This window comes from Lathyrus oleraceus, chromosome 5 (genome assembly GCF_024323335.1).
Source record: "Lathyrus oleraceus cultivar Zhongwan6 chromosome 5, CAAS_Psat_ZW6_1.0, whole genome shotgun sequence".
Taxonomy (NCBI): Eukaryota; Viridiplantae; Streptophyta; class Magnoliopsida; order Fabales; family Fabaceae; genus Lathyrus; species Lathyrus oleraceus.
In genome coordinates, this window is record NC_066583.1 from 252,426,928 (window position 1) to 252,440,700 (window position 13,773).

At 32.6% G+C, this 13,773-nt stretch overlaps 1 protein-coding gene across 1 annotated transcript; it reads left to right on the forward strand.

Moving 5' to 3' along the window:
- The first annotated feature begins 7,239 nt into the window (after nt 1–7,239).
- Nucleotides 7,240–7,728, forward strand: LOC127080042 (uncharacterized mitochondrial protein AtMg00810-like). The gene has a single exon (XM_051020376.1). It carries the CDS (start codon nt 7,240–7,242, stop codon nt 7,726–7,728), a length of 489 nt encoding a protein of 162 aa, XP_050876333.1.
- The last annotated feature ends 6,045 nt before the right edge of the window (nt 7,729–13,773 follow it).

A 13,773-nucleotide genomic window follows, 5' to 3' on the forward strand; every position in this document is an offset into this window, starting at 1 on the left:
AGTGAAAAAGGGTTGAATGTTTTGGCAAAAAATGATGTTCTTCATGGATTAAAGGATGCAGATTTGAAGAAGTGTTCTAATTGGATGGCTAGTAAACAGACTAGAGTATCTTTCAAGAGACATCCTCCCTCAAGGAAGTCAAAGTTGCTCCAGTTGGTACATTATGATGTTTATGGTCCATTAAAGGAAAAATCCTTTAATGGTGCACTTTATTTTGTTACCTTTATTGATTATTTCTCTAGAAAACTATGGATTTATGCCTTGAAGACAAAAGACCGAATGTTGGAAAAGTTCAAATAAGTCCATGCTTTGGTTGAGAGGAAGATATGCGAGAAACTGAAATATGTTCATTCGGACAATGATGGAAAGTTTTGTGAACCATTTGATTCCTATTGCAAGCAACATGGTATTGCACATGAAAAGACTCCTCATAAAACTCCTAAATTTAATGGTTTAGTAGAGAAGATAAATAGACCACTAATTGAGAATGTAAGGTGTATGCTATTTGAAGCTAAGTTGCCTAATCATTATTGAGGCGATACGTTTTACACTATAGTGCATATTCTTAATCTCACTCCCACTGTTGCTTTGAACAGTGAAGTTCTAGACAAAATTTGGTTTGGAAAGAATGTCAAATAAAATAATTTTAGAGTCTTTAGTTGTAAGAATTTTGTGCATATTCCAAAGGATGAAAGATCCAAGTTGGATGCAAAGTAAAAATAATGTATCTTCATCGGCTATGGGCAAGATGAGTTTGGTTACAGGTTGTATGATCCTGTAAGGAAGAATTTTATCTGAATCCGCAATATGGTGTTCATTTAAGGCTAAAATATAGAGGCCATTGATAAGGTAGACAATTCTACACCTAAGAAAGATATTAGTTTGTCTAATATTAATCCATTTTAGTTACCTAGTCATAATCTGGATGCTATCGATGGCGGTGATCAGAATGATGAGCCATATGATTATATTGATGATCAACAACTTAGTTATGAGGTAAATATTCCAACTAATGATGGTGAAGGGGAGAGCGATATGTCATAGGATGAGAATCTTGGTGAAGCTCCAGAATCATCTCAAGTTCAACTTAGGAGGCCTAACATGTAGAGATAACCTTCTACAAGGTATAATTCTGATGAGTATGTGACCTTGATTGACGAGGGAGAACTTGAGTGTTTTCAAGAGGCCATGGAAAGTGATTAAAATCAAAATTGGTAGTATGCAATTCATGATGAGATTAAATAATTGTATGATAGTCACATTTATGATTTTGTGAAGTTTCCTAAAGGCAAAAGGGCTTTAGAAAACAGGTGGATTTATAGAGTTAAACATGAGAGTAACTCTAAGTTCCGGGATATAAAGACAAATTAGTGGTGAAAGGTTTCCGTAAAATAAAGGGTGTTGATTTTAATGATATCTTCTCACTTGTTGTAAAGATGTCCTCAATTAGAATTCTGTTGATTTTGGTTGCTACTCTTGATTTAAAGGTTGAGCAAATGGATGTGAAAACAACCCTCCTTCGTGGTGATTTGGAGGAAAATATCTACATGAACAACCCGATGGTTTTCAACTTAAAGGCAAATAAGATCATGTGTGTAGATTGAGAAAGAGTTTATATGGGTTGAAGCAAGCTCCAAGGCAGTGGTACAAGAAGTTTGAGTCTGTTAGGTATGATCAAGGATACCAGAAGACTACTTCAGATCATTGCATGTTTAAAATTTTCCAATGATTAATTAATTATCCTATAGTTATATGTTGATAATATGCTTGTTATAGGGAAAAGTATTTCTAACATTAACATGTTAAAGAAGCAACTGGGAGAGTCATTTTCCATGAAAGACATGGGAGTAGCTAAACAGATTCTTGGCATTAGAATCATGCGTGACAAAAAAGAGAAGAAACTTTGGATGTCACAAGAATATTATCGCGAAAGAGTGCTGCAAAGATTAAAAATGGAAAGTTCTAAGGCGGTAAGCACTCCTCTTGCTACTCATTTCAAGTTGATTTCTAATCAAATTCCTTAAAGTGAAGATGAAGAGTTTGATATGAAACATGTTCCTTATGCGCCTATTATGGGTAGTTTGATGTATGCAATGGTGTGCTCAAGACCAAATATATCACATGATGCTAGTACAGTCAATATATTTTTGTCAAATCCAGGTAGAGAGCATTAAAATGCTGTAAAATGGATTTTAAGTTATCTTCGTGGTACTACTTTTTCAAGGCTTTGTTTTGGAAGTGATAAGCTTACTCTAGTGGGGTACTATGAATCTGATATGGCTGGAGACATTGATTCCAGAAAGTGAACTTCTGGCTACATGATTAAATTTATAGGGGGAGTTGTGACTTGGCAGTCCAGATTGCAAAAGTGTGTAGTATTGTCTACTATAGAGGTTGAGTTTTCATTTCCATTACCGAAGCATGTAAAAAGTTACTATGGTTGAAGAAGTTTTTTTAGTTGGTTTTGCTCAAGACAAATATGTGTTATTTGTTGATAGTCAAAATGCTATTCATCTTGGTAAGAATCCGACTTTTCATAATAGGTCAAAAACACATTGATGTGAGATATCATTGGATACATTATCTTTTGGATGCTAAGCTGTCGGAGTTAGCTAGAGTTCATACAAATTATAATGGTTATAATATGATGACTAAAGTATTACCAAGACAGAAATTTGAAGCTTATTATCATATCACCGATTTGGCGATTTCCTCTACATAATTGTGAATGAGAGATTTGTTGGGTTTGGGCTCCCTTCCTATGTAGAGAAAGACCCAAATGTGATTAACCCAATTAACTCACTTATTTAAGTGGATATGATCAATTTAGGATTGAGAGAGATAAAGAGTAAATAAGGATTGAAAAGAGAGAAAATAGGAGAGAAACTTATTCCCGTTTTCTGTAACCAATCTCACTAAATTGACGATCCTAAATTCGTTAACTGTCAGATCGAGCTCAAATTTAAGGGGCAGGTTTACAACACATGTATCTAACTTTTGAATGTTCATAATTTCAAAACAAAGTCTAAGGTGAGAGATATCTACTTCGTAATGAAGCGACAAATTTGAGTAATTTTTCAGCTTTTTGATTCTTATTTGTAAGCTAATTTGCTTTGTGGTTTGCGGATGCTCGCACTAGTTTGTGAATCACTTTAAGACTCTCTTATAAACTTAATTGGTTATAGTTGATCTATTTCTTTGGTTTGGATGACTCATGGTTTTTTCTCTCATATTGAGGTGTGTTCCATGTTGAAATATCAGTGTTCTTTTGTGCATTTATTTATTCGATTTGTTATCTTATATTTGTTGTTGATCCTCAAATTTTCTACAAATGTGAAGAACTTTATATCCAATGCGTATTGGTATTTTATTCAGTCTTAATTTTTCATCAATTAATTTCTTTTAATATTTTAGACGATTTGTTACTATTTTCTTAGAAAAACAATGACGCAATTAAGTTATACCTCTACATAGAAACAAATTACAAATGCAATAAAGATGTCATTAGTTTTACTTAAACAATTATCTTTGTTCCTAAATACTAAAAATTCAGTTTATAATCAATCAAAAGAATCAGATATACAGTCAAGAGACGTTTTACATACCTCAATGGTCGCACTCTCGCTCATGCTAGATATACACCAATAATGAGCACCAATACTTCTTGCTTCAATGATAAACACCAATAGTTAGACAAATTAAATTAGAGAGAATATTGATAAACACTAGTATTTCTTGCTTCAATGATTAATACCAATTATTTAACAAATCAAAGTAGAGAAAATCTTGATGAACACCAATATTCTATAGCTAGAAAAATAAAATTTTACTCACAATTTACAAGTGTTGCTCTAAGTAGACTAAAAGATTTTAAATAACAATCTCGGTTGTGTTACAGTTATTAAACACTTTCGTGATTTCTATCAATATATGTATTGTGACATTCATTGGGGTTGTCGTAGTGTATATAAATCCAAATTTATTATTTATCATAAAAACAATAAATAATAGTATTCATATTGGTATCTTGTGATACCATTTTGTTGCAGACGTTTTCACGATAAAGAACCTTTTTTTAAAACCTTTAACGAAATTAGAAAGATGATAACCATTTTTAGAAAGATGATCATCAAAATGGCTTATTCACCTGACTACAATGTTGAAGTGTAATACAAATTGACATTTAAGTTGCATTTAGATTTTAATGAGTTTCATTTAGTTGTTTTGATGATATAAATACTGAACTGAAGTTTTAGTTCGTAACCAATTCATTTTGTAACCGTTTTCAATTGAGAAAGAAAGCTAGTTAGGATTCTCTCTCTCTCTCTCTCTCTCTCTCTCTCTCTCTCTCTCTCTCTCTTCCACCACCACCACCACCATCTTCTTCTACATTCTTGTGCACCAACAATTGGTATCTAGATATCAAGTTCTAATTCAGGAACGGGAAACACGAGTGTACGTGAGGCATGTGTGATTGATTTTTTTTTCATTCAATTCACAGTGAATTGAAGATCTAAATCAAAATAGAATCACATTTCTTTATTCTGAGGGATTGGGAAACACGAGTGTTGGTGAGATCTGAGTGAATTTGAATAAGAACTAAGATGAACGGCGGAAGCGGTAGCTTAAACACAAAGCTTCAAGTATTTGATGGAAATAATTGTAATCGGTGGATGATTCAGATGCATGTGTTGTTTGGCGCTCAAGATGTTTTTGATCCCATAAATGATGGTTACACAATGGTTGTAGTAGATGCAACTAAAATGCATAGAAACGTGCAAAGAGAAATGAGGAAGAATGATCAGAATACGTTGTTCTATATCCATTAATGTGTGGATACGAATGTGTTTGAGAAAATCGTTGATTCAACAACGATAAAGGCCGTGTGGGACATACTGGTACAATGCTACGATGGTGATGCATCAGTGAAGAAGGTGAAGCTTCAGTCTCTATGTAAGTAGTATAAGAATCTCAACATGATGAACAATGAAAAGGTATCTGATTACATCTCCAGAGTGATTTTGATCACAAATGAGATGAAATCTTTTGGAGAAACTCTCTCTAAACAAGTAATCATTGAAAAGATACTGAGATCACTTACTTCTCAGTTTGAATACATTGTTGTAGCAATTGAACACTCTAAGGACCTCAGAACCATGAGAATTGAAGAGTTGCAAAGTAGTCTATAGGCACAAGAGTTGCATCTGACTGAGAGAAACTTTGAAAGAGAGGTAGAGCAGGCTCTGAAAGCGTCTTATGGTAAGAAGAACCATAAGCAGTCTTAGTCAGAGGCCAAGAAGAGACATGGTGATGGTTATCAAAATTCAGAAGCCTCTAATTCCGATGAGAAGAAATATCATAAGGGAAAAGAGAAGTTTGAAAAGAAGAAGGTTCAATGCTACTATTGTAAGAAATTTTGTCACATTGCTGCTGACTATTTACCAAACAAGGAAAGAAAATCAGAAGAAGAAAACATAGCCCGAGGAGAGACTGATGATGAACATGCCTTATAGATGGCTTATGATTCTGATGGTGGATATTTAATAGACTGATGGTATATGGACACTACCTACTCAAATCACCTAACTAGAAACCAAAAATGGTTGACTGATTTTGACTCTAGAAAGAGGACAAAAATCATATGTGCTGGTGATATGTAACTTAATGCTGAAGGAATGGGAAATGTCAAAGTAGGAGTGAAGTATGGAAAAATCGTTCTGATCAAGGATGTTTGGTATGTTCCTGGCATGAAGAGAAACCTGATGAGTGTATGTCATCTAATTGAAAAATATTTATCAGTTACTATGAAAGACAATCTCTTGAAGTTGTATGATTCTAATTAAAAGTTGATTATGGAATCTGAACAGGGAAGTAACAAAACATTCAAAGTGAACGTAGAAATAACTGAAATTAAATGTCGTAGTGTAGAAGGTGCTGAAGGTGACAATGAGTTATGGCACAAAAGATTGGGGCATATGAACTTCAGAAACTTTGGGCATATGAGTTCTAAGAAGCTGGTACATGGAATTCCTAAGATTTTGAAACCCGAGAAGTCACGTGATATATGTATGAAAGGTAAGCAACCTAGATTGCCATTTGCATCAGAAGTGGATCCAAGAGAAAAATATGCTTTAGGAGTAACACATTCTGATGTATGTGGACCATTTGAAGTACCTTCACTTGGAGGAAACAAATATTTTGTGTCATTTGCGGATGAGTTCACAAGAATGACATGGGTAACACTCATCAAGTTTAAGCATGAGGTGTTTGTTGAGTTTCAGAAGTTCAAGGTGAAGGCTGAAAAACAGAGTGGTCAGAAGCTGAAAGTTCTCAGAACTGATGGTGGAGGTGAGTACGACTCATAAGAGTTTAGAAGGTTATATAAATAGAATGGAGTTGAAAATGAGGTGACTGCTCCATATACTCTATAACATAATGATCTTGCTGAAATAAGAAACATGACTCTGCTTGATATGACAAGGAGCATGCGGAAGGAGAAAAAGCTCCATCATGCCTTCTGGGGAGAAACTGTTGCCACTACAACATATATGCTCAATAGGTGTCCAACCAAGAAGTTAAAGGAAGATATTCCTTTTGAGAAATGGATTGAAGATAAGCAAAGTGTGAGTCATTTCAGAGTATTTGGTTATGTTAGTTACAAACACGTTCCAAGTGCTACTAGAAAAAAGCTGGATGATAGAAGCAAAGTAATGTTACTGATTGGGTACCATGATACAGATTCCTATAAGCTTTATTTTCCAGTCACTAACAAGGTAGAAGTCAGCAGAGATATCATTATGAAGGAAACAAAAGAATGAGATTGGAACAAGTCTTAATTCAACTCTGGGGCAGTGTTAACACCTGAGTTAACTTCTGAAGATATTTCTACATAAATCTGAATTAGATTACTTTGAGGTGTTTGCACCTGTAGCTAGGCATGAAACAATTAGATTGGTGATTGTTATAACTATTAATAGAAATTGGCCTTTGATGTATTTAGATGTGAAATATGTATTTCTGAATGGTCCTTTACAAGAGGAAGTATATGTGTCACAGACTTTTGGATTTGTGAAAAAGAATCAGGAAGTGATGGTGTATAAATTGTATGAAGCCTTGTCTGGGCTGAAACAAGCTCCTAGAGCTTAGAATCTGGAAAGTGATTCATTTTTCAAGCTTCAAGGATTCAGAAAATGTGAGATACAGTATGGTATTTATGTTCAACATACATCTAATATTAATATGATTATGTTGTGTCTCTATGTTGATGACATATTTCTAACAGGGAGTGGTTCAGTTGAGATAGTCAAGTTCAAAAAGGTGTTGATGAATGAGTTTAAGATGTCTGATTTAAGAAATAAGGTTTATTTTTTAGGGATGAAGATTATGTACTCTGAGATGGGTATAATTTTTCATCAGCTGAAGTATGAACTTAGGCTTCTGAAGAGATTTGAACTGATTAATTACAAGTCTGCAATCACACCTACTAAAACAAATCACAAACTGGATTCTGATGTTGAGGGTGATGATGTAGATGCTATAACTTTTAAACAGTTGGTAGACTCATTGAGATATCTTTGTAACACCAGATCTGATAACTGCTATGCAGTTGAAATGATGAGTATGCTTATGAACAAACCAAAGTGGTCACATTATAAAGTTGTTGTCATGATACTTAGGTATATTAAGGAGACTATGAGGTTATGGAGTTTTGTTCCCTTCTGGTGCTAAATCTGATTCAGAGCTGATATGTTATTTAGACTCTGATTGACGTGGAGACATAGTTTACATAAGAAGTACTTCTGGATATTTCTTCAAGTATCTAGGAGCTCCTATTTCTTGGTGCTCCAAGAAGCAACCAATGGTTGCATTGCTAACATGTGAAGCTGAGTACATTGCAGGTGTTTTGTCTGTGTGTCAAGCTGTTTGGATTTGTAAGATCAAAAGATCAATATGAGCACACATGTGAGGTTGATAATTGTCAATAAATCAACTATAAGCCTGCCAAGAATCCAGTGCTGCGTGGAAGGAGCAAACACATTGATACAAAATTTTATTTTCTGCGCAATCAGGTTCAGAATGGAGTGTTTGAAGTTATTCAATATAGCACTCAAAAGCAACTTGCAAATATGCTGACTAAGCTATCAAAACTGAACAATTTATCCATTTGAGGGATGAAATTGGTGTTATTGATTTTAGTCTTGAATGCAGATTAAGGGATAGTGTTGAAGTGTATTCAAAATTCACATTTAAGTTACATTTAAATTTGAATTTGAATTTCATTTAGTTGTTCTGATGATATAAATACTGAACTCAAGTTTCAGTTTGTAACCAATTCATTTTGTAACCATTTTTAATTAAGAAAGAAAGTTAGTTAGAATTCTCTTTCTTCCACCATTATCATCTTTTTTTCCCTTCATTCTTGTACACCAACAAACAAAATCATAAAAGAATAACGTTACAATAGCTACATCAAAAAAGTTAACAAAAATTAATAGGGAACTTCTTCACGAAGTGAACTCCTAAGCACTTGAATTTTTTTTAGGAGTCGACTGCTTCACAAAGGAAACTCTTAGACAATTGAAATTTCAATAGCTACATCACATCCTAACCATAGTTAATGCTTATAATAAGGGAACTTCTTCTCCCAACTGTTTACTAACTCTTCTACCCCTTCTTTTATAACAAAAATCCCATAAATTTGGGCCCAATAACTGTGTCATCAAATGTATCGGATTTTGATGTCCTATCGGCTATCACCGTGCTCCCTTTCATGTCTTGTATTTATCTTACAACCAGCACAGCGAAGTGATTTCATGCAATATTAGATTTCTCAAATAGCAACCTTCTCAATGTCATTGCAAGGTAATAAACATTTTAGACATATTACATTAGTGTTTGGTCTCATGCAAGCATTTTCAGTGTTAGACATGAGTTGTAATATGTTAACTGGATCTCTCCCTCCTATTTTTGGGTGATTTGACTTACACGGAATGACTCCATTATTTGGAAACAAACTGGAAATAAGCTAAATGGATTCATTCCTCCGGAAATTCATCATTTGGAACTAAATGATATAATAATCTAAGTGGGCATATGGCTGCTTGCCGACCACTTAATTTGTCTCGCTTTCTTGATAGATTTGACAAATCATTTACTTTCTCACCTCCAAAACCAGTGATTCTTGATATGAGGGTTAGTAGATGTGTTATTTTGAGGGTTGGAGGCTAGAACTTATTTCTTATTTTGCTTTTATGGCATGTTTGAATATTAGATGTGTTATTTTGAGTCTTGGAGGCTGGAGCTTATTTGCTACTTACATTATGTTTAGTAGTAATGAAGTTTGATGATTAGTAATGAATTTGTTTCATTTTGTGCATTCTTTTGTGTTTGAGTTTTGATATCTCTTATTGTTTCCCTAGACTTAGATGTAGAGGCCATGCGGACACTGTTACACCGCTAAGGCATTTTGGGGGTCGGCCGATATGCTACGTTATCGGCTACTTACTACATAGGTCAATATACACAAAGATGCTTCATTCTTTAAGTTCTGTATAGTTAAAATGCAGGCATGTCATCTTAATCACGAGACTCTATCTTCACGGTTTCAAATAAAGCTAATTAGTATTCCCTCCGTTTTTTTATAAGTGTCATTTTTTAAAAAAAAATATTTCTTTTTAATTTTCACTTGCAAAATTCATGGTACTATCAATTGCATTTTTGTTAAAATTACCCTAGATAATTATTACATAGAGAGAAAAAATAAAATAAATAAAATAAAAAATTAAGGATATTATAAATAAAAGAAGAATTATTATTTGAAAAGTAATAATAATGATTAAATTTTTTAATATACGTGAAATGTTTAAAAATAACATTTAAAAAAGATGGAGGAAATACCTGACAATGGGAGAAACAATGTCCGGGTTCAAGAAAATATGGAGAAGTTCTCACCGATATCTACACATTAAATCAACAACAAACTTAAATTAATTCATTCATTTAAAAAACAAAGTAACAAAAGACAATACCCTGCATAAAGAATTTCATTATGGTTTCATATATGATGCTAATAAATAAAGCCTCTGTCCACATTAAAATAATACTACATGGCCATGAAAATGCAGTTCAACCGCAAAGTTTAGAAAAAGTCAAAAATTGTAAAAGATGTGTCAAGAAAATAATCTAAGGTAATAACATTATGAGACTATTATTACATCTAAAAAATATTCACTTTTACTCTCATTATTATTCACATCCTAACCAGCGGTAGTGCTCCTAAATCCTAATCAGAGAACTTCTTCTCCCAACTGTTTACTAACAACTTTCTCAATGCTTTACTCACTCTTCTACCCTTTCTTTTATAACATAAATACCATAAATTCAAGACCACTCTTTGCCACCTTATGGCCACCTTCTCTTTTATAACTACATGGAAAATGGAAGTGTTTGGGTTCTTCATTGACAAAGTAAGAAGAAAGAACTTGATTGGCGCATCTGCATCTAAAAATAGTGACCGAAAGAGTAGCACAAGAGCTTTAACATTTACGCCGTGCATCAAAGATAAAATTCAGAAGGAGAAATAAAAGTAGAACATAAAAGCTGAAATAAAAGTAAAATCTTTGTAAAGTTTACCTTTTTTCTTTGATCTTGAGCTCCAAAACTTCAATGAAGCTTTAATGGAGACCCATTGTTCTCATTCTCCAATCGTAGTACCCTTTCACCCAGCAACACTCACTATCTGTGCTCTCACTCAAACGTCCCTTACTACCATTCCATGATTATAACAACTTGCAACATTGCACTCTTCCAATAATAAGTTGACACGTCTTTATATGCTACACTTTCCACTACTCTCTTCTCTACTATAAAATTTTACAAATAAAATTACTTAACTAACTTCGTCTTATTTTAAAAAGCATAATATTTTTTATTTTGGTTTTTTTAATATATAAAAAATCTCATATATAGTATTTAAATGATTATTTGTCAATATATCACCTCTTGTATAAATCATATTATTATTTTCATGTTAATTCTATAAATAAATCATTTTTAAGAAATCATTTGTTACTAAGTATTAATCTAATTTAATTTTATACAAATTATAAATTATTAGAGAATGTTCGCAGTATAATTTAGATTCATCCAATTCCAAAAATAATAAGATGTAAAAAATTGTTTTTAGATGACAATTTAATTTTTTTTATCCAAATCGATCCAATTTAAAAAGTTTATTGTTAAATAGTTTTTAAATATCTTAATATATACTATAACAAAAGTAACACGTGACATTTTCATCCCATTGCAATATGACTACATGGAAAATGGAAGTGTTTGTCACCTTTATATATATATATATATATATATATATATATATATATATATATATATATATATATATATATATATATATATATATATATATATATATATATATATATATATATATATATATATATATATATATATATATATATATATATATATATAAATTTGGATCAACCGTTATTAATTTTGTTATGATATTATTTATAAAAATATTTATACAATCATTTAATTTTATAAATATCAACTATTAACATAGTATTTATAAGTAATTGTATAAATAAATATTAGTAATATAAATAAATACATTTTACTCGTTTTTGGATTGATACATTAATTTAAACAAATTTATCTTTATTTTTTTAATTCTACAAAAATTGTAATAACCCTTAGGTTAGCACGGTTTATGGTACGGATATCCGTGCTTTCACATTGATACACATGAGTTATGCACACTAGTTTTCAAAATTTAATGCGAATGAATAGAAAGAAAAATAAAATTGCTCATATATTAGTCAAACTATTACATCAATAATATATAACCCATCTTCCTATTTATAACTTGTTACATCAATAACTTATAATACTCAAATTATTAGTACATCAATAATATATAGTCCACATTCTTATTTTAAAAATTAGATTGATTGATGATTTAGATTTAAACACTTTTATACATTATAATATACTATTTATAACTTAATATAAAAATTATAAGCGAGACAAACATATTATTAAATAATTTTTTAAAATTTGTAATTTTTAATACATATTTGAAATAAAAAATAAAATAATTATAATATACTAATAATACTCGTATACTTTATTATTTTTATGTTGTTTTCATATAAATAAATGAGAGTGTCTCTCGCCTCTTTCTTCTCTACTTGTTGAAAACTTTACCTCGTACCCCTACAATTGTACCCACACCCCTACAAATAATTTTTTTTGGACCAAAATATCCTCATATAAATAGGGTATATTTTTCAGAAATGGAAATTTTTCCCACTTGCGCTTGAAGACTTCCTTAACACACATTTTTGCATTTTTTGGCATTGTAAACCGGAACACTAAGTGTAAGCCTTCCGGTTCACATAGTGTATACCGGAAGACTTATCTAAAATATTCCGATTTGTTGTCTTTTGGGGGCATTGAACCGGATGTCTTTTAGAAAGTCTTCCGGTTTGGTTGGTTGTATACCGGAACTCTTTCTTAAAGACTTCTGATTTGGATGAACTAAATCGGAACTCTTTTAAGAAGTGTTCCGGTAGTCAACCTTTTAATTTTCCACACTGGAACTCTTATTTGAAGTGTTCTGGTGCGTTTTTTTTTTATTATTTTTTTTTTAATTTTTTAATAAATTTTTAATAAATTTTTTATAATATTTTTTTGTAGTGGTTCGAAGGCGAGGTGCAGATGGTAGGATTCCAGACCGTACTTTAGGCCGGGGCGCATCTTCATCTGCAGCTGAGCCGGCTGGATATCCAGGAGGGCCGTACAATACGTCTCTTTTGGTGAAGTACGAGCATCATGTTGCTCGGCATTTATGGTTTGGTGAGGTAAATAAACAAGATATATATGAAAATGAATAATAGTTGAATATTTTAGATTGTGTTTTCTAATATGTGTTTTAATTATTTTTAGAAAAGAGGTCCAAAGAAAGAGTTGAAGGTTGCTGGACATGGACTGAAGCTGACATCTAGGGTTCCATTGGCTCTTCCACCACAGATGGAGAGTTGGGTATCTAGATCTGGTTTACCTTCACTTCAGAGAACTAGTCTGAACAAGATAGACACAAATCTTGTCTCTGCATTTATGGAAAGATGGCATCTAGAGACATCTTCATTTCACATGTCGTTTGGTGAAATGAGCTTTACTTTGGATTATGTCTCATGTCTGCTTCACTTGCCCATCAGGGGTATCTTCTGGAGTCCTCAGGATGTCACGGGAGAGGTAGCTGTTGAACTTGTTGTTGACTACTTAGGAGTGTCACAGGGTGAGGCACAATCACATGTTCGTAGCTGCAGGGGTTCATATTATAAGTTGGAGTGGTTATACGATTTATTCGTACAACATAGAGTTGCTTCCAGCTGGGCATATGCGACCAGAGCATATCTGTTGATGTTGGTGGGTTCCACCATTTTTGCCGATAAGACCTTTACACTTGTAGAGGCACGATACCTCCTACTGTTTACGGACTTAGATAGATGTTCAGGATATAGTTGGGGAGCAACTACACTAGTTACCCTATACAGATATCTTGGAGATGCGTCCATGTTCAGTTGCAAACAGCTCGGTGGATATCCTACTCTCCTACAGGTATATAATTTAATTTTGTTTATTAAGTGTTGGATTCATTTTATAAAATATACTTAATTTTTTTTTATTATGTTTGTATTTTGTAACAGTGCTGGATTCACGAGTACTTTCCAACTGTTGGAAAAAGAG

Coding starts and splice junctions, on each gene's coding strand:
- LOC127080042 (XM_051020376.1), top strand. CDS start 7,240: ATGATTATGTTGTGTCTCTATGTTGATGACATATTTCTAACAGGGAGT.